The 25,653-nt window shown below is 47.1% G+C and overlaps 1 protein-coding gene across 2 annotated transcripts in view; it reads left to right on the top strand.

Moving 5' to 3' along the window:
- SOBP (sine oculis binding protein homolog) overlaps positions 1 to 25,653 on the top strand; it is a 94,130-nt gene that overhangs the window by 18,584 nt on the left and 49,893 nt on the right. For both annotated transcript variants that reach the window (XM_032185052.1, XM_032185053.1), the window contains exon 4: positions 2,428 to 2,579. In XM_032185052.1, the coding sequence (XP_032040943.1) occupies positions 2,428 to 2,579 (152 nt within the window). The remainder of the gene's footprint in view (positions 1 to 2,427; positions 2,580 to 25,653) is intronic.

Below are 25,653 nucleotides of genomic sequence, written 5' to 3' on the forward strand. Positions count from 1 at the left end.
GAGAAGGGAGTGGAAGAGAGAAATAACTGAAGTTCTTCGTATTTAGGCAGACTCCCTCCCTTCTGCCCTTCCTCCTTTCAAAGGATTAATATAGATGATGCCTTCTGGATACCAGCTCTCTCTTCCTGGAGGTGCAGACAGTGGCTGGTGGTAATTTGTGGACCATTTTCTGCTGGTGTATTGACTTGCGTGTCCATCCACGGACCACAAGTTAAGCGATGCTGAGCAAGGCATCATCCCTCCCCTCTCCTCTCTGCGCTGGGGTCTGTCTGAAAGGAGGCCTTTGGCAGAAGGAGGTGGATGAGCCCTACCATCCTGCAAAACAGCATGCAGAGAAGCATGTGACGTGGCTTTTCCGTGCGTGCAGTCGCTGTTGGGATGCTGTGTGACAGGAACGGGATGGTTGTGTGGTCTTGCTGATGGTCCATGGGAGGCAGAGTTAGTCTGTGACCACGGGCAGGAGCTGAGTGGTGGCTGAGGGTTTTCCCCTCTTCAGTCCCGCATGAAAACTCCTGAGAAATCCCAGTGGCAGAGCTCTGCTTCTCCTTAAAACTCCGCCCAAGCCAAGCCAACCTGCTTCGAAAAGAGGTGCTCCGGCACCTGCTTTGCCGGTGAACTCTCTTTCAGCTCTGTAATTTTCCTTTTTCATTAATGACAGCTATTCTCACCGGTAATGAAGGCTGTTAGAAAGGTATCACTGCTAGATCTATTTTCCCGAGACAAAATCCTTCCCGTCAGTAGGAAAAACAGGTTGGTGTTCCCTGAACCAGGAGGCAACCAGCTCTTCCCCTTCGGCTCGCAGGCTCTCCTCTTGTCCTGATGCATTCAAAGGGGCAAGCTTGGTGTGTAAAGAATTGCATGGTTATGGTGCAAAACCAGCCAAACTGGGACAACTTTGTAAAAGCTTGGTACTACAAACGGCTCGGGATGAAAATGGTAAGAGCTGCTGGGCTGGGCTTCCCCCCCCCCCCCCCCGAGTCCTGGCCAAATTGGTTTGATTTCCCTCGATATTCGGTGTATTAAAGCGTTTATATTATTGACAAATCCCACTAAAGAGTAAATGATGAAATGCGTTAAGCACAAATCTGTGCTACAACTTAGTCTTAAATACGGCTCTAAGGGTAGACGGTCTGATTAAAACTAAAAGGTCATTATTTTTTTTTTAACATTGTACAGTTTTATTTATGGCTGTAAATCATAACACAATTTGTGGAAGGAAAAAAGTTATTAAACGGGCAATATTTATTCCGTTAAGGTGAATAAAACGCGGCACGTAGTCCTGAGTTATGACAGCTGGGGAAAGGAGCCAAATCACTCTGCTAAAAATTAGTTTGCCAATAATTTTACAGAACGATGACAGTGTAGCTTCAAAAACAAATCCTTTATAGGGAAATGGGATGGCTGCATGACAGACTCTCTGAGCCATGAATTCTCCACAGCTCATGGACTAGGAACTGCTTTAACAATTAGTCTTCGGGGACTTTTTTTTTCCCAGCAGTTAGACAATGGCTGCTGCCTGTAACCAAAAGGTCGGGCTGTACAATAGAGTGGACATCGGGACCGAAGAGTTTGGGGTTTTGAGTCAAAATGACTCCTGCTAACTCACTGCAGTCGTCTGCCCAGGAGGCTTAACTATTCCCTGCCCCTGCCTGCAAAGCTGGCTGAGAATGCTGACTGCCCAAGGATGTCGCTGGGACTTCAGTAACAAGTCCAGCTGTGCATCTCGGGAGGCGTACACGTCCCATTCATAACGCACATTTGAGAAGAGCTTGCTCGGGGGGGGCTGAATTAAAATTGGGGTGATGAGCATGAAGGCTGGGAAGTAGCCCGGCAGTGCTGCGTCTCCCTTCTTGCTCAAGTCCGGGTTTTGGTGGCTGCTGTGTTCCAGTGCAAGCTCCCGTTTTACACACTTGTCATTGTTGCGAAACAGCGCTGGAGTGGGGCGCTTCATTTGCCTTCTCATTTAACAGAGGGCTCTTGTTAGAGACCTGCTTTGGTGCAGTGCTGTCCAGGCGCGTTTGGTCACCAGCTTGCTGAGCAGAATATCCAGAGGGCTGTAAGCAACAAGAGCAGAGCAGCAGGATTTACTAAGCCTCTGTTCCCGGTTGCTTGTTCAATAAAGACTTGTGCACTCGTACACATGCTGAAAAGCTCTCAAGACTTCCCGAGCTTTTCAGCAATGCACCGTTTTGAAGCTAATAATCTTTTCCAGCCCTCCTAGAAGCTCTGCCAGGCTGCTAAGCCTGCCTGGCACAGGTCACCTGTGGAAGGAGCTGGAAGTCGCAGGCAGGCACATTTGCACTCCCAAACACTGAGAGGTTAGAAATAAGATGAGCCGGCGCCGGTTGTATCTAAGAGTAAGTGTGCAGATGTCTGAGGAAGGTGTTTGCATCTCATGTAAACATTGTTCTTATATTTTTGTTGTAGAAGATGATGTGTCAAATGTACAAATAATGTGTGCCTGGTGCCAGAAAGTTGGAATCAAGCGCTATTCCCTGAGTATGGGAAGTGAAGTGAAATGCTTCTGCAGCGAGAAGTGCTTTGCAGCTTGCCGAAGAGCATATTTCAAGAGAAACAAGGTAAGAGAAATAAGGAAAGATGTAACCTGCATAGACATAGCTTTAATTGAGCCCAGCCCGGGTGTCATTTAGCATCTAATAGAAGCTCTTTTCTTTTGTTTTCTCTGTTTCACCCAGTCCCTCCACTTTCCATCTGTATTGTCTCTTGCACTGTCAGCCCTTTACTAACCTTGTTTCTTTCAGTTTCCTTCAGCTTGATGCTTGGGTTTTGTGAGAGGCAGTTGAGTTTAGATAATAATAAAAACCTAAGAGTCCCGATTTGGCCTCAGGATGCTTGCTGCACACACCCCACTAAGAGGAGGCACCGTGCAGTAGAGCAGAGGGTGGCTGCGTGTGACTGTGTCAGCTTTACCAGGTAGTGGAAGTTGTGTCACAAATTTCCATGGCAGTGGGATCATGGCCAGCAGGTAAATGCTTTTAAGGCCTAAGTCTGGATCCCATCGTGACAGTGGACATCTTCCCACCGAGACTAGCGAGCTGTAGTTGCGTTCTTTTGAAGTGTACTGCAGCTAATACATGATCATAGCTGCAAAATTCAGACCTTACACAGTTTTTGGTTTGGGGTAAGTGATGTTAGAACATCCAAAGTAGCACGAAAACCCCTCCTACTCCATTTAAATTTAACTTTGTCTAAAATTAGAATGTAATCCTAATATCGAATGCCTACAAAATTGCTGTAATCGCTGAAGTACAGTGCCTGAAAATGCCCTCTAGGCCACTTCAGCAGCTGTTTTTCTGCAGCAGTATGTGCGATATGTCATGTAAAGAAAAATAATGAAGGAGCACTCCAGCATTTTTTTTTTAGTTGTTGAAAAAGTAGCTGTGTCCTTCTGGTATTTACTAGTGCAAGAAGAGTCTTTGGATAGCTTTTGTTGTCTTAGAAATATTTTTTCTTCATAAAACCTTTTACATCTTGGTTTTCTGATTGGTACTGTTTTCCCTCATGCTACAAAACATTCAAGGCCTTTCAAGTTGCAACAAAATTCAGGTCTCCAAGTCTGGTATTTTAAATATGTGCTGATAACAAATAAACACACGGAGATCCTAGACTCAAGATGCACTGTTAGAGCAAATTACCCTCCTTCATAAATTTGGGTCACATCCTCCTGCCAAAAAAAAAAAAAAAAAAAGTGCCTGAAGAATTAGGTTGCAAAGATCAGTAGAGTGGAATTTCGGTGGCAGTCTTGGAGAATCAAGCTCATAATGTCTACTGGAGCAGACAGGCAAGTCAGAGTCACGTGGAGGCCTCTGCCAGGAGTGGTGTTTACATCTTCTGCCTGGAAGTGTAGAGGAGGGAAGTACAGGCTCCTAGGATGCTCCTCACTGCAGAACGAGTTCCCATGTACTGTGTGTGTATGTGCACGCTTGCACACTTAGTAAACCTTGAGAAAGTACATCCAGCTGATGGTGGATGCTCCTTAATCTATAGTTTAGATCCTGGTATGGAAGGTTTAGATCCCCTGCTAATTACAAATAAATAAATGGTTAACATAGTGCATAGGCATACTTCGATGTTGAAGTAGTATGATTCAGTAACAGTTTATGGCCATGAATTTAATCAGTCAGGTAATTTGAAAAAGTTCCCTTTTACCTAACTTAGGATTTATTACCCATGTGCTTTGTTGGATGTCTCCTTGCCCTTGTGTTATGAGAAAGGATGACTCAGATCATCTTATTTCCCCCGGTTCCCTTTTCTATACCTCTATTAACTTCTGGAAGCTAAACAGTTCTGGATATTTTGCTCATCTTTTCATCCAGAAAACTCTGTACCATTTATTATTTAGTATGTAGCTAAATAAAAATAGATGTTCCTAATCTTTTCATATAGAATTTTATCCCAGTGAAATGCCCTATCCTTCACTAAAGAGGTTGCAAATTAAGAAAATGTCATACGAGAGGGCTTGACAAAACACGACAAGATAACGTAAAGTCAGTATCATGTTGGTTGCTTCATTGGCTCTGCTTCAAAATAAGGCAGTGAGTCAGATTTTCTCCCTCTTTGCACCTGTGGGATCGGTAATTGCACAGAATCCAGCCCAGCCGGGGAAACCTGGAGCTGCCCGTTGCACGTGTATTCGTGGCATGAAATGATCAGTGGGCAGAATATTTAGGAAATGCTGTCCTTAAATTAGGACAGGTATGGGAGAGCTCAGCAGCCCCTCGTGCTTCTGATTTTGCGCTTCACCTGTTGGTAACAGAGCAGCGTGCTGAGGAACAGGATCGCAGGAGCAAGGCTGGGATAGTTTCGGGTTTACCCCCTGACCTTTAATCTGTGAGTACTGGTGCGGCAGCCTACCTGTCTTCTCCACGAGCCTAATGCTTATTTATGTGTTTGAGGAGTTCCCCTGCTCCACACTTTCTCGTTTTTCAAACAGAGGAGTACAACAGTCACGTTTCACCTGCCTTATGTGTGTTTTAAACAGCGGACCTCTGCAACAATACGGGCTTGTGTTACATTAAATATGGACAGCTGCTGCGTTTCAGGGAGCTGATAGGACTTTGTGGTCACTGGGTTTAAGGCTTGAATTTCCTAATGGATCAGGCTGAGCGGTCTTCCCTTTCTCCCTCAGATGAGAAGTGCTGCAATAAGCACTTGCTTAAAACAATGGGGCTGTTTAAACAGTAAAAATTAAGTCGTTTCTGATGTCTTGCAATGCCACTAAGTAACACTGCAAATTCCACAGCCCTGAATGCCAGTCGCTGGGCTCAGAATCGGGATTTTTGTCGCCACCTTAATAACGAAATCCTCTCCCATAGGCAGGGCAAGTGTGCACCCCCAGAGATTCCCAGCTGGGAGCTGTGCATCCCTCCCTCCGTGCCACTCAAGCTCCAGGCACCGTGTGGGTGCGTGGTCAGGGCGGATGGGGGGCTTCGTGGCCCAGGCTGGGAGCTTCTAAGGAGAAAGATTTGGGCGAATGGAAGCTGCTTTTCTCGTAAGAAATGCAAATTTTGCCCCGAGTATCCTGCAGTCATGACCATTTAAATTTAGCAACCGAGCCTCCCAAGAACGGAAATATATATATTTTGCAATTATAATGACTCTCCCCACAGACCGTAATTTTATCTAAATTACTAGAAATAAATGAAGAAAAAATTGATTTTTCTTACCCCTTTAGGCAGAGAGTGAATTGTTTAGACTGTATCTGATTTAGAAGAAACTTCTGAGTACCACCTCCCTCCCCCCCTCAACAAAAGTAATCCAAACCTAACTTCTTGTTTCTGCTTGGTGTGGTTTGTGTAGTCAAATACAGATCCTGAACCAGTGCACAATGATAACCTGTTGTGGATAATAATACCAATTAAAAGGAAGAGCTGCAGGAGAGGGAACATTTCCTACCAATGTTTGTAAGTGAACAGATTTAAGACTGGGAGCCGTTCTGACACTCTCTCCCTAAGAGATTTAGGTTTGTAGGCCAACTAATAGAAAGTTAAGCACCAAAGAGGCACATCAGGGCAAAAAGCATCAGACCACCAAGTTTCAGAGTATTAAATTTAAAGGGAACTATTGGATACGTAATTGGATAAAGTGAGTTTGAAGCCTGAAAAGATTAATTTTGAAATTAAGTTTATTGAATCAATGGGTCAGAAAACAAATTTATTGTGACCAAATGGCCAAACCTAGCACAAGGACTGAATTCGTAGAGGTTATAGGCTCTGTTCACAGATACAATAAAGAATAATTTACTTGATTTGACTAAGATCTCGGAGAAGAAGTGGCTGCGAGGTTGTCAGCCAGTATTTTATCTTTGACCTTGGCCCTGCTGTGCACTGCCTTACCACCAGGACAAAAAGGTGATAAATGTTTGTGCTTACAGCGCAATCAAGTTTCATTCCTACAAACAGAAAGGCGTAAATCAATGAGGGAAAGCAAATTACTGTTTAGCAGCACGAAAACATAAATGGTGAGGGGTCCGTTCCCCTGTAGGGGATGGGGATTTGTGGCACCCAGCGTGATGCCTGCCGAGCAGGCTTGGGAAAGGAGCCCTTAGTGCAGACCATCCGCCCAGGCAGCATCTGGCTTTGCCCTCCCTGCTTCCCAACGCAGCAAGAGGTGTTCCCATTGCAGGGATGAAGACCCGGGCAGGGTGTGCTTTCCCCTCTTCTGTCCCATCGGTGTGGCAGGGGTGCAGGTGAGCAATCAAATGGGGCTGTAGGGAGTCACAGGCATTTCTTTAGTCCTCTGCTCCTTACGTTTTCAAATTATATTTCAAGACAATAAACTGCACGCAGCGTCGTAAAGGCTTAGTACTCTTGCCTGAATAATTTTTTGGTTAATTAATATGTAACAACATGTGATTAGTATGGATATGAATATCCAAACACATGCTGAAAACTGGGAGTAAACAGAAGCTCTCATTCCCCCAAATTATTCCTGAGGATCGTCAGAGAAAGTTCTCCTGATTTCAAGCTTAATTACGCAGCCTAACAGCGAAGAAGAAATATTTAACAATCTCCCTGCTCTGTCAGTGAGTAATGGCCAAAAGTGTTGCTCTCGTCTCTTTCTTAGGCACCTGCAAGATTTAATTTGTTAAATGATGATCATTCACGAAAATTCTGAAAATTGCTTAAAGCAATTTCATTCGAGTAATGCCCCTGACGAAAAAAAAAAGAAAAAAAAAAAAAGAAAAGCTTAGCTGTTACATCTTCCTTTAGACTCCTTTTCCATAATAAGCTCTGAAACACATGGGGCTCTGAACGGAAAACCCATTGCTCCTGGAGATTTACCCTGCATTAATTAGGTGTTGAGAAAGGTCAGCGCAGAGCAGGTGTCCTACCTGGTTTGCATGCAGGTCCCTTTTGGTTTGACAGAGCAGCAGAGGAAGGAAACGTAACGAAGAGTTGACAAAGTTGCTCGCTCTGATGTGGGTTTCCGTAGGATGCGTGCGCGTGGCTTTCTTTTGCTCGTGTCTGGGTGTGCACGCCTGCAGGTGCCAATATGCAGAGCTGCCACAGAAGCCAGTTAATAAGGTTTCTTGCTAAGGCTTGAAGGTGGAAGGGGAAAAGGATGACAAGCATCTCCACGGCTGTGATTGCTGTGGTGGGATATAAATGAGTGCTGATGAATGAATGCAGATGAGACGCTGAGTCTGCAGAGGAAATAAGGAAATAGTGTAAGCGTGGGGCACGGTTGCAAACTTCTTTGAGGAACTATCCGGGGAAGGGGGGGAAAGGAAAACATCCTCCCTCGGAGGATGTTGTTAAAGTATGCGAAGGGGAGAAGGCCGCAGACGGTGGCCCAAAAATCTGGAGCAGGCCCTGAGATAAACAGCAAATCCTGAGCCTTGAAAGGGATGGGTGGTGTTAGGCAGAAGGAGGAGTGTGCAGCGTGCTCCAGCTGTTATCAGCTGGCCTTTTTGCTTAGTGGACACCGAAACCAGAAAGCTCGTAAAATTCCTTCCCTGAACCAGAGGAAGGTTTTTCCGTGGTTTGGAGAGGTGAGGAAGTCCCAAATTAACCTGCCGAGAACATCAGTCAGCGTATCTCACTGCTCCCCCACACCAAGGCAAAATGCACGAGCGCTGCTAACGACGAAATGCATCAGCACCTGCCTGATGCCACCAGTGCCTTAATGAAGGGATCTGGCAAACCAGCGTGCTTGTCAGTTTGCAAACTCGATGGACGTTTTACTGTCCATCTGCTGCCGTTTAATACCATAAATCTGAATCAAATTCCCATTGTCCGAATGGCTAGCAGGTATCCAACACAATTAAAAGGCGTGTTCCCTTTTAATGTCAACCACCACGTCCCATTACATCGCTCGTGTCGCAGGCTGGCTACTCGGGCTGTAACGAGATGAATGTGCTCATTAGGACCCGAGAACCTGCTGCCTCGTGGGCAGCCGGCGCTTGGCTCGGACGAATCGCCCGGCTGACGCGAGGGCTCCTCGCATCGATTCTGGACAGCTCCGGCGATTGCCTCTCTCCTCGGTGCCAGAAGCAGGCCCTGGTTACGTGCAGATGTTACAACAAAACGCCACTCATTGCGTTAGGGCTCGACTGGAAATGCTTTTAAGGTTTCCGTACGCAGTTCAGACTAATGGCGTGGGTTTACACAGGGAGATGTTGTGGCACAGGGACGCTGGAGACGTGAAGGAATACGGGATATGTCCTCAGAGTGGCTGAGGAAGAAAGATTGCTGGTAGCTATTTTTCTGGAGATTACCAACGTGTTTTACTGGAGTCTTAAATCACTTGGTTGAATTTTTGGAAGGGAAAGAGAGATGCTAAGGGAAAAACAGACGTTTTGCTTTGTTAAAAAGTTTGGCAAGGTAGGCTTCGTGATTTGTGTCCAGAACATTTTTATATCACCAGGGGATTTTTGATTAAAGAGTTCAGATGCACAACAATGATGCATTCAGAAAATGAGCAGATCCGATACACTTGGGCTCTTACTTTACCTCTGAATCCCTTTGGCTCCAAAGTACGTGAGCGAGACAGTCATGCAATAAAACACCACTCTCCCCTGCACTTAGTCCACGCTGTGTTAGATTAGCCCAAGCTGCTTTGACCCTGTATAAATTTCTGCACCTTCCAGCTTTGTTTTTACACAATCCATACAGAATGAGCATCAAAAACGGTTCTCGTTCTGGAGAAAACTTAGGGTAGGTCTCCAAAGTGAATCTAGTTTGCACAGATTATATTTGGTGCCACTTTTCCCTTTTGCTGATGAACACATCAATCATTAATAGTAATAAGAGCTGGGCAAATAATGAAATGCATGTTAAATAATGTGTTTGTTCAAAAATATCATGACATTTGAATAAATTATTGGCTTAATGCATCTGTTCACTTCCCAGTCAGCTCATTAACGTCGGGAAATATTGAAAAAGTAGCTCGAGTAATTTTTCACTCTCTCTATATTTTTATTTAAAAAGCAAAATTAAGCAAATACGGTTTTCCAAAAATATGTTTGGATTAGGAACGCTGTTGTGAATGGCACCCCGCTGATCACACTCCCAAAAAGGATGCACGGAGTATTGCAATTAGCCACACGGTTTAACTAGGTGCAGTTCTGTTGTTCCTGGTCCTTTCTCAGGGGCACGTGTCGCTGTCGCAATTCTCTCCAGCATTAGCTAGTGGCTAATCCAGGGGAATGGTGATGTGTTGTAAGCTGCTGGTCTGTGTTTAGTTACTCTCGGGCTCTTCTGAAGCAGCGACTTCCCTCTCCATCATGCATAGGGTCACATTCAAGGATGAAACTGTGTCAGACCAAAGGAATAAATCACACCGCACGCCTTTTGTCCCCTTCCAGGTAGGAAAGCTTCATCCCTTTAGCTTGGTTTGCAAACACTTGCTGGTTTATGGGAAGATGGAAGGAGCCCGTACACATGTTAACCTTGAATTTGGCCTCATGAATCTCCACGAGGCTAGGAGAGGCCAACTGGATATGATTTAGAAGCTGCCGGAGGAACAGGGAAATCTACTACGGGGAATTGTTAGTTAAAGTCAGCTTCTTGCCATATATCAAGTGGTGCTCGATGTGCAAGTGTTAAACTTGCTGGAGGAGCTAGGTGGTTTTTGCAGGGCAGAAGTCTGAAAATGTCAAATATCTTTCCTGTAGAAAATCATTTCTGCAATAGTAAGAGACTGTTTGCTGGCCAGCTAAGTGCAATTACAGGCTGCTCTCTGTCAAAAACCCAAGCATTTATAACTCACCCATTTGAATTTAAATTGGGCTGAAAGTAAACATATGTTGCAAGTTGCCAGCCTGGATGCAATTTTGTAGCTCAAGTAAATGTACTCATCTGTTTAATAATTTTTAGAAGCAGTCATAAAGTATCTGCTGGGTTTGGGGGTGGGAGGGTTTCGTGCCTCTATGCGGCTTCAGATGGTTTTGGTTTATTTCATCTCCTGCCTAAGGAGTCGACGGCCAGGCTCTGCCTTCGTTGTACGTAGGGGTGCTTGGGTCGGTGGTGCTGCTCAGGTGGTAGCCAGGTTTTGAAGTGTCCTGGGCAGGTGGGGACGTGGGGACGTGGCTCTGTCTCTGATGAGAGGTGCTGGAACTACGCACCATCAAAGGTTTGGGTGGGAAGGGACCTCACAGCCCCTCCCCTGTGCCATGGGCAGCGACGTCTCTCACCACATCACGTTGCTCAAAGCCTCGTCCAGCCTGACTTTGAAAGCTTCCAGTCTGATAATACAAGTATTTAAAGATTAATCTAGGGATTTAAAAAGAAAAATGACGTTTAGATTTTTCTGAGGAGATGGGTTTGAATAATTTCGTGGCTTGGTGGGAGTGGTCAGCTTCAACTGGCTGTCATCAGCTGGTTGATTTTTATGCCTGCATTTGTAGAAACAATTTGCAAATACCAGTGTTTTGGTAAGGCAACTCTTACTGAGTTTTGTCTAATGGATAGGCAGTAAAACAGCAGGTGACTGCACTCCTACCTGCAGTGCCACCGTACGGTGACTTCATCCTGAGGAAGAGAAGGAAGAGGAACTCTGGAGAAGGCCCTGAAATAACGAGGAAAAGGGTTAACCGAGAGAAAGTTTTTAAAAAAGGAAAAAGCAGCATTGAATCACTCAGGAGGCTATTTAAGAACACCATATTAGATGCACAGATGGTACGTATACCTCTGAGCAAGGAGAAAGTAGAAAGGGGAGAGTAAATCTGGCATAGTTCTGGGAAGAAGTGCAGAAGCTTAAAGGGACACTGTCAACTGCAAAAATCACACTTCGACGGGAAAATTTGTTACCTACTACTGTTGCAAACAACACCTATGATTACTGTAGCTGAGAGATGAGACAAAAAAACCCGCTCTGCTTTTCCGTGCGCTTACTTTGGGCTTGGGCCAAATTCCATCGGCGTCAGCGGGTGACTTCCCATCGATTTTCCTGAGCTTTGGATCAGGCCCTGTGCATAGTTGACTGTACATTGTGTACAGGCCCGTTCGGTATTTAGCATGCGGTCTGCTTGCGCATTGTTTCTGTGGTTTTTCACACAGCAAGAGAGGAAAAAACATTTTTTTCCACATTGGAAGCGTGGCTGTTAAACTATGGAAACGCCAGTGGGGTCCCAGGCACGCTTGCACCAGAAATACCAAATGTGTGACTTTTTTAAGGCAAAGCTCCTCCTTCAGAGAATCTAAAAACACGAGCAGGTCAGTTTTAACAAGGAAATTATTGGGAAGATGTATATACACATCTCTGTAGATGGGGTAGAAAAAATATCTCCATTAAAATAAAGCAAACAGCCCCTTCTAAGTCCCCAGGTCCCGTAGGCCACCCAGCAGTGACTCCGGCCCCTTCTGAAAGGGAGGAACAGCAGAAAAGTGAAATTAATTTTCTGTGTCCGCCTTCCCCACAGAGGATGATGGGGAAATTCCTGCTCCAAGGACACTTTTCGCAGGAAATCAGAGTGTGGCCTTAGAAGAGAAATTGAAGTCTCTTAGGAGGAAGTTACGGAGCAACTTCAGCAACTCGAGTGCAGTAAATCACCAGGACCAGATGGTACTCATCCGAGTGTTCCTAAGGAAATAAAAGTGTGAAGCAGCAGAGATATTGACAAGGATCTGCAATATATCATTAAAAGCAGCAACTGTTCCTGAAAATTTGGAAGTCATTTGTCTGGTGTTTAAAAAAAAAAAAAAAAAAAAAAAAGAAAGGAAGAAAGAAAAAGAGAAGAAAGAGATAAGAAGGTTGCTTTATCCTGAGCATTGGAAATGAAGCCGAGAGTTCCTAAATAATTTTTATTTTAGTGGTGGAAAGGCAGAATAAGGTAACTTTCAGCTAGACATGACCTGGCAGGTTGTAACCCTGTAAAGAATATTGTCTGTTGGAAGTAGAGAAAGATATTTAGGTGAACATAGCTATTTGGCCTCCGGATCACGTTTGCTGGATAAGGTTGTTTATTTCTGATGCACGATTTGATGTCGATGGGTAGCTTGATGCGAGCAATGAATGTGTTTTGGCACAGCAGCATACCTCGGTCCGCATCTCCACACGAGGTTGGACATTTCAACACGAGGCTGATTGCATAAACCGAGTCGTGCCAATGCAAAAATTACTTTATACTGCCGAGGAATGCCTTTGTATGCGTGACAAAAGTTTTTAATTCACTTTGCCGCGGAAACATTAATCGTTTCTAGGAAAAAAAGTTGACTTTTTCGACAAAATGCAGATATTTCAAGACGCGAAACCCGCTTAACCAAATCCCCACTGCCTGCAGTTAAACCATACGGGCAAGAAATGACATGGGCGTGCAGAGGTTTTGCCAAACAAACACAGCGAGTGTGTACACACACACACGCTAATCAGCCGAGGGAGGGAAATCAGAAGTTGTAATGGATTTGGAATTTAGTAAAGCCCTCGAAAGAGCATCTCATGAAATCTTACCCTCAGATTAATTCAGCTTGCTTCGGATGTGAATGCCGTCAAGCGGCCTGAGAACAGGCTCAAGGAGTAAAAAGGGTGGAGATGAAGAGCAGCCTACCAGGTTGTGTGGATGGAGAGGTATCGCGGGGGCGTGCGCTAGGTTGGTCTTGTTTCATGTTTCATTAATGATCTCCAGGACAGAAGGAGCAGCGTGTTCGCTAGCTCTGCAGTCGGTACAGAGCTCGGAGGAGCTGCGGATACCAAAATAATTCTCTGGAGGAATTAGAAAGAATGAAAAAAAAGCAACTAAATTGCTTTTGCTTGGACAAAAGCAAGTTAATGTATCTAGGGAAAAGCGCCGAAACAAATATCTTGGTGGAATGAGTAAAGCTGGACAAGAGGCTGGAGCTGAGGCTAATTAAAGGTAATCAATTGGACCGTGTAGATCTAGAGGTAGTTAAGGGGCCATGGCCGGGGTCAGCAGTGTTAGGGCTGTGGGGCTAGCCACGGGGCTGGGACACGTGGATGGAGCCAGGAGCAGCAGGGCTCGGAGGGCAGAGTTAAGGAACGTGCTGTCCAAGATGGTTTGGGGAATGGGAAGGTGCTCAGCCTGCAGAGAAGGCTGGGAAGAGCTTCATCCATTGCAGTTTCATTGTATAATAATTCATGTGTCAGCACATGCAGCTGTGGCCCGAAATCAGCAGCTTTGCTGGGGATGGGTTGGCGTGAGCAAACCCCAGCAAGCACCATGACTGGTGCCAGCAGAAAAAAGAGGTGCTCTGTCCTCGGTGTGCTTTCCATCTCCTGCTCCTGCAAAAACTAAAGGCTGACGCTCACATTTCATGGGCAGTATTAATTCCTCAAATCATAGTGCCAGTTTTTTAGGCTTAACTACGGCTGACATTAAATAGTTGCATAGTTCTGATAAAACTGATGATTATTAGCAAAATATATAGCTAGGCCAGGAAAGACAGGAACAAAAACCAAACCTCATCCACCAGAGATATTGCCTGCCAGGCCAAGCCTCAGATGCATCCTATAACTGCAAAAATTATAGGATATTTTTCACTCCTTCCTTCAGGTGAGACCCCATCCTTGCACTGGCACAGCGAGCTCGAGGGACTTGGTGCCACAGTCCAGATCTAAATTGATGCGTCCCATTTGGTTGGCCAAACACGGAGCTGGTGTGAGCTGCATCGCTCTGTTAATATCGCTGGAGCTACAAATACCAGTCGTGATTTTGGCCCAGGAACTGTAATAGCTCCATTTACCTTTTACTTGATCTGGAGAATCCGTGGATTTGCTGTAGTGTCGCCAGAAGAAAATTTTGTTATTCTTGTTAACATGAAAATATTTTGTCTCACTTGCAGTCATCCTCAAATCTCTCAATAATATTGGTAATGCAGTTATCTGTGCCACCACGCTGTTCTTCTGAGATGGTCTGAAAATTCCCGTGTTTCCTGATATTTACTGATGCAGATATAGAAAGTACAGGAGACTTTTTATAAACAGATGAAAGCAGCATGCGAGGTTGTGTTCAGGCTGTCACAGGAAGGGCTATTTTTAGAGGGGTCGCGGAGAAGTGACTTTAATTCACTGCATCTGTACATTTCAGTGTAAAATGTGATGTGCAGCTACCTTTGTTATGCTAAGCTTTTCCAGCAGATAGTAGAACACGTTGCATGGTTCGTGAGGTGCTTCCTAAAAGTGATTTCCTAAAGGCAGCTAATGGCAACGGTGGATCCAATGGGGTTATTTCGAGCTTTCTGTGCCTTCAGCCTTGAACTGAGGTTTGGCTATCTCAGTACAGATTGCAGAACTGAATGTGAGGCAGTGATCGCCAAAGTCCCAACAAAGGAGGTGCTTTGGGTGTGCTGATGTCAGGGGCAGTGATTCCACCGATGCCAGCGGGGTGATGACTGAATCCAAAGATACGAGGCAGCGGTGCTGTTTTAACGGGAAAAATGAGGAATTAGGTATTTGTCTGTGTGCTTCGTGGCCTACAACTAGCACTTTTTGCTGATAAAGCTGGGTAAGATACTTTAAATTTAACCTAATTCATATTAAATAACATAAAGCCTAGGTGTGCCACACTTACTCAGGCTGGATACTTCATTCTCCAGTCGCCCAAGGCAGTGAGGTAATGCGCGTCTTTCCTCCTTCCCCATTCTGCCTTCTCCTTTCCTTGCTTTATTAAACTGAACCTTCTGAGCCTTTAGAGTGCAGCTGCCAAACTTTTTACCTCCCCCTGGCTATGTCTTGCTGTATTTCCTTACCTGTTTCTGCATTTTCACCAGCAAGGTTAGGGTAAGGTACGCATTGGCTCTTCCACGTTGTGTTCCCTATTTGCTGCATGTCTTGTATTGTCTTATGGATGTTATTTTTTTTTGTTGTTGTTGAAAGGTGCCATTGAGATTCTCTCTTTTTTTTGTGTGTGTCTGTATGCTTAACAGGGTTTAAGTTACCACCCCATTAAACAGTCATTTCTTACGTGTGATTGTGATTGCTGGAATGCAGGCTGCTCTTATTAATCAGCTTTCCACGCGTGCTCTTCCATTAATCATGCAAGGAGATGAGAGTGTGTGAGTTTGGGTCCAGCAGGATGACAACTTCTTACTCGTGGTGGCACGAACCTCAACACAAGGGCTGAGGGAATGGCTTTTTACGAGCCATTTCCATGTTTGCCAGTTTTGAGCCCCTGCAGGGCTCCGCACTGTCTGCAACCCGTGCGGACGCAGGGAGTTGGTGAATAAAACATGAGGGGCAGGAGCAGCCAGAGCAAGCAGGTCTGTGTGTCGTTTCTGCTGGGCTTCAGCACCGGATTTACCCTCAAACGCAGCCACTGGTTGATGGTTTTGCTTCCTGGGGCCTCGTGCCCTGCACGCAGGGCTCCAGAGCTGCTCCCCCTTTGTTCCCACACGGCGCGTGCCCTGCTGTGGCCGTGCGCCTCCACGTCGCCCCGCAGGAAACCTGCCTTCACGCACCAAGGGGCAGAAGGTCTCGCGTGTTCTCCGCACATCAGCATGTTCCCAGGGGAAGCGTGCCCGCGGAGGAGCGGGGAGGACGGTACAGCTGTAAGCAGCCTGCTCGCAGCTAATCAGAGCCCCAGCAGGAGCACCCTCCGAGCACAGCTGCACAATTCCCCGTGCTCTCTAGAAGGCACTGCACCCTACGTGCAGTTTCCAAGCTACATTTAACACAATTGCCCATCAGCACTTAGGAAGCAGTTACCACAGAAACCCAGCAGAGACCAATTAGTCACATGATTAAATTAATTAAAATAACCCAGGGTATCTGCCATCTTGCTTCTTTCTGCTACACGTAGCGCATGACCCAGGCAGGGCTGTAATTGGGTGGCATTATTGTGCCTTTTAATCCCGGAACCGTCCTCGTACCGTGGTGGAGGTGGTCTTTGATTTCTCCTTTTCCTTCGCCCTGCCTAAATCCCTTCCCAGAGATCCGCGAAGATGCATTATGCCTCTTGTGTGGATCTGTGCCGTTGCACAAAAACATTCTCCAGCCCCCTCGATAAGCCAAGTAGTGTCGAATTTACCAAACATCAGAGTTAACAACAGCGAGATTTGTTATGTTTGGGCTAGGAGGATTTGGAAACATTTTCAATAGCGCAGTTAAGACTTTTGGAGGTCTTTAATGACAGCTCTGACAATACTTGCCAGAGAGAGCTCTGTAGTGTGCATTAGCACTTGACCTGAGGATTGTAAAGCGCTGCGGAGAGGCTGTGTGTTGTGTCTTCATTCCCCAAGTAATTCTGCTATTACAGGGGGGCGCGTTTAAGTGGAACAAGCTGTCGCTGTTGTAACGCTGCTTCCTGGGAAAGACAGGCAGCCCGCTTGTTTCCTCGGCTGTTCCTAAAGCCTAGAAGCTCAGAGCCGTGGTCTGACGGGGTAAATCACTCCTTTGTCCTTGGTCCTTTGGCTGGCCCGATAATGGCATCCCCCAGACATCCGTGTCATCTAGGGTTTCCTTCTCTGACAGCCGTGTCATACTTCTGCATGCACGCAAATCATCTTTACCTGAAGCCCCATAAAACACGGGACGTTGCAATTTCCATCTTGTCAGGGGTTTCCTGCTGACTGCTCCGAAGTTACCTCGGTCCACGGCACCGATGGGGGGAAAAAAAAAATAATAAAAAAAATAATACTATTTCTGGCCACAGAGTAGAGAGCAGCTTGCCTCTCCGGAGCAGATTCCATACAAACAGACTTGACAAAATAGCATGCATAAATTACATGCCTCTGATGCATTAATTCGTGCCTACCAGAGCAAGTGGCAACAACGCCACATTTACAACGGCTGAGGATAAGATGGAAGAAAGAAAGTCTGTGGGTCTTGTGTATAAATAATCAGCAGTTACAAAAATCGTGAGTATTAGGGAAAAAAGCGAGCAGGCTTTGTGTGTGCTGTGTTGCTAAAGAGCCACGCACAAACACATTTGCTAGGCTCAGTTGGCTCTGACCAGCCCTTCGGGAAGGATGTGCGTGCCTGGCAGTGCTGAGGCACGGCTGCACCAACCTGAGGTAGGGGCTCGTCGTGAAACGAGGCCACCAGAGTCACGGTGACCAACAAACATCGCATCCACACATAAATTGCCAGCTGTACATGAAAGTAGTGCTCTGAGTGCTTCCATTTTCCCCGTGCTTGATGTGTAAATTGTCATACGCTGCTGCAGCGTGTGCAGTACCTGCTGAAAATAGCCCCTCACGTAAGGTTTGGTAACGCTATTTTTGCAGGAAGTGACAATAAGGGCACCGAAAAATAAATTCTCCGTGGGATCACCCGGTTTTACAAAGCAGTAGTCCCATGGCAATTGGCTGAATGATGCTTTTATGGAACTGAAGTAAACTATTGGGAAATCTGCTCTGAAGATTTTCGATGCAGCAGCTTCCAGAATTAAAAAATGTCCCATAAATGCACCCGTAAAAAGGAGCACGGGAAGGATGCTTTCTGTTTCATATTTAAAGTACTTCATCAACAAACCTGCCTACTAAGTCCTGAAAGCTTTTTTTCCTTTATAACTCAGAAGAAAAGCTTCCTTTTTTTTTTTTTCAGACGAGAGAAATGAAAAGTTTTGACTGCTGTTTCTCCTCATGGTGCATAAAATAAAGGTGTCTGAGAGCAAAGGACAGACCCTTTGGTAACAGGCAAAGTGATGGCAAAATTTTAGGTAGATGTTGGAAGTTTCCAGTGGAAATAGGAGGGGAAGGGGGCTGCTTTGGTGTGTCCTCGGCATGGGTTTTTGGGTACGGGTGTCTAGTTTTTCCACAGGACAGGTCCCTTCAGCTGAGCAGTATGAAGAATGGTGATGGAAATAAAGGGTTCCTCACCCAGTTGTCTTGAGTTTTGTAAAGGAGAGAACAGTGACTAAAAGAGGTCAGTACCTACCCCTGTGCCCTGTTTGCCATGCGGGGAGCTGTGCCACCCTTTCCCAAGGACGGAGCTGGAGCAGTCCCATGCTCAGGGCTCTCCTGTAGGGGTGCTTGGGGTGTTCGCAGTGGCACTTGTGCAGTATGGTCACCGAGGTGCAGATTGGAGGTGGGGATTACAGAGAGAGAGGAGTGCCGGGGAGTGAAGAACATCACGTTTCAATTGGGGAGGTCTCGGGCAGTGGGAGGTTCGCAAAGGACTTCAGCGGGATCCAGGCTTGCTTCCTGAGAAGGTGAATAAAGTAGATCTGCCCTCCTTGGAATAAAAAAGGGGAGGGTGTAAAAGGAAGCTTGACGAAGTGCAAGCAATTCTAAAATAGCTATTGTGAATGAAGGTTAGAAACGCACAGCGTATTACGTGCCAGAGCAAATGAAAGCAAATCAAGATAGCAGAAGAAATGCAGTGGAATCCTTGGTGCTAACGGCAGCGGCAGAAGCGACACGTAAGGAGCAAGGATTCGCAAGGATTTGATTTCTGTAGGTGTTGTGAGCACCTCCTCAGTCAGGATCTGTGATGGGGCTCAGCTTGACGGCCATGCCTGGGAAAGGCAGGGCACCTCTGGCTCGCTCCTGGCCAGGCTGAAGGCAAGAGGGAGCCCAAGCCGAGTGGCAGGCAGGCAGGCAGTGTTTGGCTGACGTGATTTGAAGCAGTAGGAATGGATAAAGCATGTACTTCTGAATCATTTATGTGCAACATTTTTGAGCGGTGGAGGACACGTAGGAGAGTCTTCAGGCCTGGGTAAATAATCTGCTGCAAGACGTGCAGCACACGGGGAGGAGCGCAGTGCCCTCACGGAGTCAGGGAGGAGGCAACGCAGGTGAGAGAAGGACAAATTGGTTGGGTTCTGTTCTTCAAGAAGTCCCTCCTGCCAGTTCACAAAGCTGGGGGACCCACAGCAGCCATCAGTTGACCTCAAGTGATGTTAACAGATTAACTATTTATTTTGTAGCAGCTGTACTCACAAGTGGGTCATTGCTGTAGGCATGGACCTGCTAGTATGAAGGATGTTGCTGGTATTCCTGATGAGAAAGGGTTTGTGTCTCTCTGCCAGATGCCCAACTCAGAGCGAGGGGAGCATTTCCCAGTGCGTGGGGATAAAAGAAGAGAGGTAGGGCTGATTCCAGATCAGGCAGATGCAGGTTGTCCTGACACCGAGGCCATTTGGACAGGACCCAGTTTCCAAAACCATATCCTATATGGCTTGGGTCATCATTCAGGATTTATGCGAGCCGGACGGGACTCATTTGGCTGTTGCTCGTTTCTCCAAAATTCCTTTGTCCGAAGGCTCAGCGCTTTCTCCTTTCTCAGCAACGTTTCCATTAGTCTCGATTTCCTCTGCCTGTCCTCTGCCTCCTGCCACCAGCTTCTGAGTACTCACTGGGCTCTTCCCGTGTGTGCTACCTGCTCTTTGGGTCCTACAGAACACGCTGCCAACTGGGAACTCTGCAAGAAATCAGAAAAAAAACCTTTATGAATTCCATATCCCTAAGAGCTCTTTGGGGTCTACATCCTGACCCTTTCAAAAGCAAACCTGGGTTGGTTTCTTCAGCAGCAGGATTTTAGCCCAGGCGTCCTCGTCGAGCAGATGCAGAGCCCCGGGTGCAGGTGGCTTTGCCTTGCCTTCTGTAGGGCCAGGCGGCGATGCAGCAGGCCCGGTGAAGGAGCAGCTCTGCAGCTAGTGCCAGAGAAGATGCCGAGGACAGTAAGGAAGGGTTGTCACGAGCTACCTGTGAGCTGGCTGCCTTCTCCGGAGAGCTCATTACCCTTCATCTTTCATTACCCCGGGTTATTTGCAGGTAGCACGTTCATTACCTTGGCCGTCCCCGCGTTGCTCGTGCGTGGGTGCTGAGTCGGGCTCCTCGGGGCGCAGAGCCAGGCTTTTCTTCGCCTGTTTTCGTTTCACTGCAGCGAGCCGTGGGGCTGCAGCACGGGCGGCTTAGGAGGAATTTACTCGGCACGGGAGACCGAGCGAAACGGGGAGTTTTGACTGGTCAAATGATGTGTCGCGTTAAAGAGCCTTTTGTCTCCGTTCAGGCTTTCTGAAACAAGACAAATGATGATATTTTCCTGTTAATTTCTGTTAATTTCTTTCCTTAATGAGTTTCATTAAAATCAAAGCTTCCGGAAGACTGAGCCATGACAGCTGTCTAAAGACTGTTTCGTTTGCTATGGGCTGTTTGGGCTGAATGATTATTTCAGCTTTGTGAGGGTTATTTCTTTAAATAAGAACAATGATACTCTGTTTGTGAGGAGAAGCGAGTGCTGCGAGGGATTCGGTATTGCCGGCTTGTAGCACTCAGGAATACCTGGGCAAAACACATCTCCCTCGGTCTGACACGTTCCTTAATGGTTTCGCTGACGGGTACAAAGGCAGCTCTTTCAGCTGGCAGGAGAGAGAGGGCTGAGGTTTTATTGGAGTAAATCAATTCTTTGAAAGAGAGAAGGGCTTTTTCTTTGCCGTTGCCTTGCTGCGAATGCGACCCAAGAACGAAAAATCGAGTCTTTCCCTTCTGCCATTCATCAAATATTGCTACAAGCTGCGTGCCCGATCCCGTGGTAGCATAATGGCAAAATAACTCAATTCTTTTGCATTTCCCATACTGTAAAACCTGCATTTTGCAACTGCTGCCGTTAAAAAGACCCGGCTTTTACGGCGTGGTTCAGTCTTTTTGCTGTGCTGACCCTCTTGTTTTGACACGGGAATTCGGAAGGCGAGGGGTGGGAAGATGGGACGCGTACAATAGCCCACTGCATCCAAGTCCGAACTGGACACTCACCACCTGTTTTGGCGAGCTGTTGCACTGAATTCCTCACCAGACTTGCAGGAAACCCGGCTGGTTTGACAGAGCCCGTGTTCATGCCTTGAGGCTCGGATTTCAAGGCCCCAATGGCAGATTTTTTGTTTTGGGAAAGGGAGCATTTTCTGAGATGAAGGGACCCTCTCTGCTTCCTAAATCCCCGCTCCCTGTTTCTAACCCTGTGCCCTTCTTGGGGCCGATTTTGTCACAGAGCTCCTGTGCGTTGGAGGACAGAGGCAAGCGACCTCTGCTTGAAATGAGGGTGCCGCAGAGATGGCACCTCCACGGCGGCTCTGCGTTGACCCAAAGACATCTTGGCCCTGTCAGACGACTGGGGAGCGACTCGATGACTTCCCACCTCGGTTATCATCCGCAGGGTAACAGCCAGGAAAGTCTGACACACAGGTTTTTATCACCAGCGATAAAAGGGGCTTGGATGGGGTCAGGTGCTGCAGGTCTGCAAGCAGCGGGGAGCACCTGGAGGGAGCAGGAGGATGCCCCACGGCCCTGCAGGGCACCACGGTCATCAGCGCGGCTCTGGAAGGAGTGAAAATGTTTCCTTTTCGCTGGGATTTCCAAAAGCACGTGACAAAATGAAGCAACCAGTTTCCCCAAAGGAAAGCAAACAATGGGGTTTGTTTGCCTGACCTACGCCGCTTGCGCCGGGAGCCCGGGTGAGCTTGGGGGAGCGGGGTCGTGCTCGCCCTGGGCTCCAGCACTGGTTATAAATCCAGAACCCACATCGTAACTGCTCGCTGTAATGCCTTCATTACTGCTGGGACATGATGTTAATGGGAGATTTCTGCAAGAAATCATCCCCTCTTAAAACTTTCTGCTGGTGAAAAATGGATGTAAAAGACTTAATTCTGGCGGCTGTGATTTTCTCCTCATGTTCATGTTTATGTGATCTTCCTTTTACTTCCTTTTTTTTTTTTTTTTCCTTAAAAAACCAAACCAAAACAAGACGGCCACTTTTCAGTCTGCCCCTTTATAGGCATCCAGTGCTGAAAAAGCGTGCGTTTATAAAAGTACACACACTGCTTGTTTGCTAGTTCAGCCTAAGAACCCTGGATTTAGTCTCTGCTTGATCTCAATGCTATCATTATAGAACCAGCCACATCCAAACACTTTCCCTAAGGGACGTGCTGTCCTTCCCATCAGCTGTTGGCTTGTTTTGCGCTGGGAGTTCAGGACCTGCCTCTCTGCCTTTGCTGTGTCACGAAGTTTCACGGCAGAGGCTCGCTCCCAAACCAGGAGAGCTGTCTCAGATTTGCTTAGAGCACCCAGATTTGCTTAGAAAACCCTGGATTGCAGGCTCTGCTCGGCTCCACGGCTAAAAGGAGCAGAAAAATTCCCTGCCTTTATGTCGGGGGCAGCCCATCTCCTGCATATCAGGCATGTATAAAGGAGCCGTGTGCTTTGTTATCACCGGAGGATCCCCTCGGAGGGGTGCTGAGGGTTTAGCCTCCTGCCAGAAGCAGTGGGTGTGTTTGCACGTTGATCCGAAGTCCGTGCATTCAGCCTGGGTGGGTGAACCCGAAACACAATTATTTTGAGTGTGTGTTGTGCATGGATTTCTCGCTGTCTCTCTGTGATGTGAAAGCTCTTAATTGAATGTAATCCATGAAAGATTTACCATCCTGATCAGCTTTCTCGCGGGAAGTGATTTTAACTCCTCAGATTCCAGCTGTTCCTTAAATCCACCCAGCCATCGAGCCCGTCCATTTTATTGTGAGTGTTGCACTTCTGTTTCCTGCTGAGCCCGAGACCTCGGGCCCCCTATTCTTCTGTTTTCCATACGAGTCAATCCACTGAATAACACAGGTCTTCCCTGGTGTGTGGGGAGATGAGCAAGGATGTGGAAAAAAAATGGAAGCTGGTCTGATCTCACTGATCCAACGAGGGTTGTTGAAAAAAAAAAACCCTTTCAGCTTTGTTCTTAAAATCCTTCTGCTTCCCGCAGTGACCCTTCAGCAGCAGCCAGCACTTAATGCCCAAGAGGGCTGAGAAAGGATTCAAAAAGAAAACAAAACCGCGTAGGCTTCTGTGAGCTCCCAGGGCGTTTGACCGGCCCCAGCTACATGTGGCAGCTCCACCCTCTCTCGAAGCAGCTCGGTTGTAGCTGTAGGACGTGGAGAGTTGCCTCGAGAGTTTCCAGTTGCTTCTCACAGACAGCGGAGCTGAAGCTAGAGGCTCACACCCAGCTACAGGTAGATGCTCACAGCAAGGCTTCGGTGTGTTTTCCTCCAAAATGTCTGAAGGGAAATGCCATACCTTGGCACGGCCTCTAGGTTTTGCTTCTTTTCCATCACCACGCTCTCCTTTCCGTGGCTCTGTGCTGCATTACACCTGCTATCACAATGTGTGGCTGCCCCTAGCAAGAAACTGGGGACTGGGGGGGGTCTCCTGGAAACCAGTGGGGCTGCTGGTGGCTCTGAAGGACCTGGGTAGCAGAGCTATTCAAGCTGTAGCATCCAAGTTTGTTAACCACGTGTCCAAAGCTGGTATTTTCATTTTAAAACGTACCCTAGTTTTAATAAAGAAAATGTTAAGGGTCCCGCTGAGTGTCTAGACAAAATCATTTCCTCAGGTCTGTAATTTCCCTTCCCGCTCCTGTGTTACAGGGAAAGTGCCTGTGTAACTGGTAATACTTCAGCAAGCTCCCACTCCAGTCATGGTGTTTTCTAGGATGCTCTTTTGTCATTGTCTGAATTCCTCTGAGCAGCTCTGCATTCCTGAGCTGGGGAGGGAAAGTTTTAAACTTCTGCTGAAAGGCACCACGAGAGTGGTGACATTTCTGGCTAATTCGTGTGTCTCTATAAGTATTGCCCAAGTTGCATTCCTTGATAACCATGCAGTCGAACCCAGAAATGCAGGAAAGGTAGAAGAAAGGAAAAACTGGAATCAGAATGAAATTGATCTCTCATAAATCGTACTCCTCATTATATTTGCAGGCTTATGTTCTGAGTTGTTGAGTTTCAACAACACCAAACTCTCTCACAACACAAGTCAATGCCTGGAAAAATTGTTGTGGTGTGAACAGACACCCAGAAGGCCAGAGAAGCTGTGATCTCTTAGCTATCCAAGAGCTGTTTAATGAAAATCTTTTCCTAGAGCATGTCTAAGAAGCGAAGCTGCCCCATGTCCAGTGCCATCAGGAGGTTTGCAGGCGTGTGTTGCCCTTCCACCTCTTGGCCAACACGTAGTGTAACCAGGTGCACTGGCTGTGAGTGTGAAACTCAACCCCTGTCCCTAAAAGCCTGTCACCACTTTCAGAAACGATTTATCTACTAGTTTCTGAAAGCAGAAACAATAGCCCCAAAGGAAGCAGGAATGGCCCCAAACTCCAGCTGGAGTCAGCCTGGCAGCCCCTGCATCCCGCAGGCAAGGTTCGTGGCTCTGTCCGCCAAAGCCACCAGCTCTGCACCAGTTTCCTGAAACTATCCAAGTGTGGGAGCTTTCGTGCCGTTGCTGCTAACAGCTGGCGACCGTGTCCCCAGGGAACGGTTCGCCCTCCGTGTGGTTTCGTGTGGAGTTTTGGCCAGGGAACAGTGTGGGGACTTGTTCTGCAAAGAAGCATTTTCTTTTGTTTATGTTTCACAAATGTATTGAGCGTCTAGCGTCCTGCATTGTGAGAAACAATGCACAGTTAATGGGGAGTTAACAGCCACATTTTTGGTAACATAAAAATATCTGTTTTTTTTTTTTTTTTTTTCAGTAACATAAAATATAGCAGCTTAAAAACGATCGTATGCACGACAGCCACGTCTCCTTGCCCCTTGGCCATGCAGCAGGCAGGGAGGAGGGCCGTGGATGGGGGTGATGGCAGAGCCACGCGGTGTGCTCCCGTGGGGTGAGGCAGAGAAGCTAAACTTAGCCAGGGCTTGGATTTCGTCCTCTCCGGCATGGAGGGGAAGCACACAGATCAGCCCTGGCAGCTCATGGGTTCGTTCCTAGGGGATCAGGGAGGGAAAGCGATGTCTCCATTTATGGCTTTTGTGTCCAGGCAGCCCCTCTGCATCCTAAAAACACCGTCCCACCTTGTGTTTCCCTTCCCTCTTCTGCTTACTCACCACGTTTCCTCTCCTGACACCTACGCGCACATATGGAGTCCATCAGGAGGTAGGAAAGGAGGTTTGCTGTGGTCTCTCCTAGCTCAGTGCCGTACAGCAAGACGTACAAAATGCAAAATCCAGTAGCCGTGGACATGCAGGCCAAGCTCGTGTATCAAACCTCTTGCACGCTGGTCCCGCTGCCCTCATGGCAGGTCTGTAGGGGCCTGGTGGCTCCTCAGGGCGTGCTCGAGAGCTTGATGCTGGCCACTGCTGGAGACAAACCCGGCCCAGGGGTCCTTAGATCTGACCCAGCGTGGCTGCTCTTCCTCAGATTGAAATAAAGAGTCCCCGTTTCAAGGTTGTAGAGGGAAAAAAAAAAGCCTACACAGACATCTGGCCCAACCAGAGTTTCCTACCATATGTCTCCACCACCTTCAGCCCCGAGAGCTGGGGGAGTAGGAGGC

This window comes from Aythya fuligula, chromosome 3 (assembly GCF_009819795.1).
Source record: "Aythya fuligula isolate bAytFul2 chromosome 3, bAytFul2.pri, whole genome shotgun sequence".
Classification (NCBI taxonomy): domain Eukaryota; kingdom Metazoa; phylum Chordata; class Aves; order Anseriformes; family Anatidae; genus Aythya; species Aythya fuligula.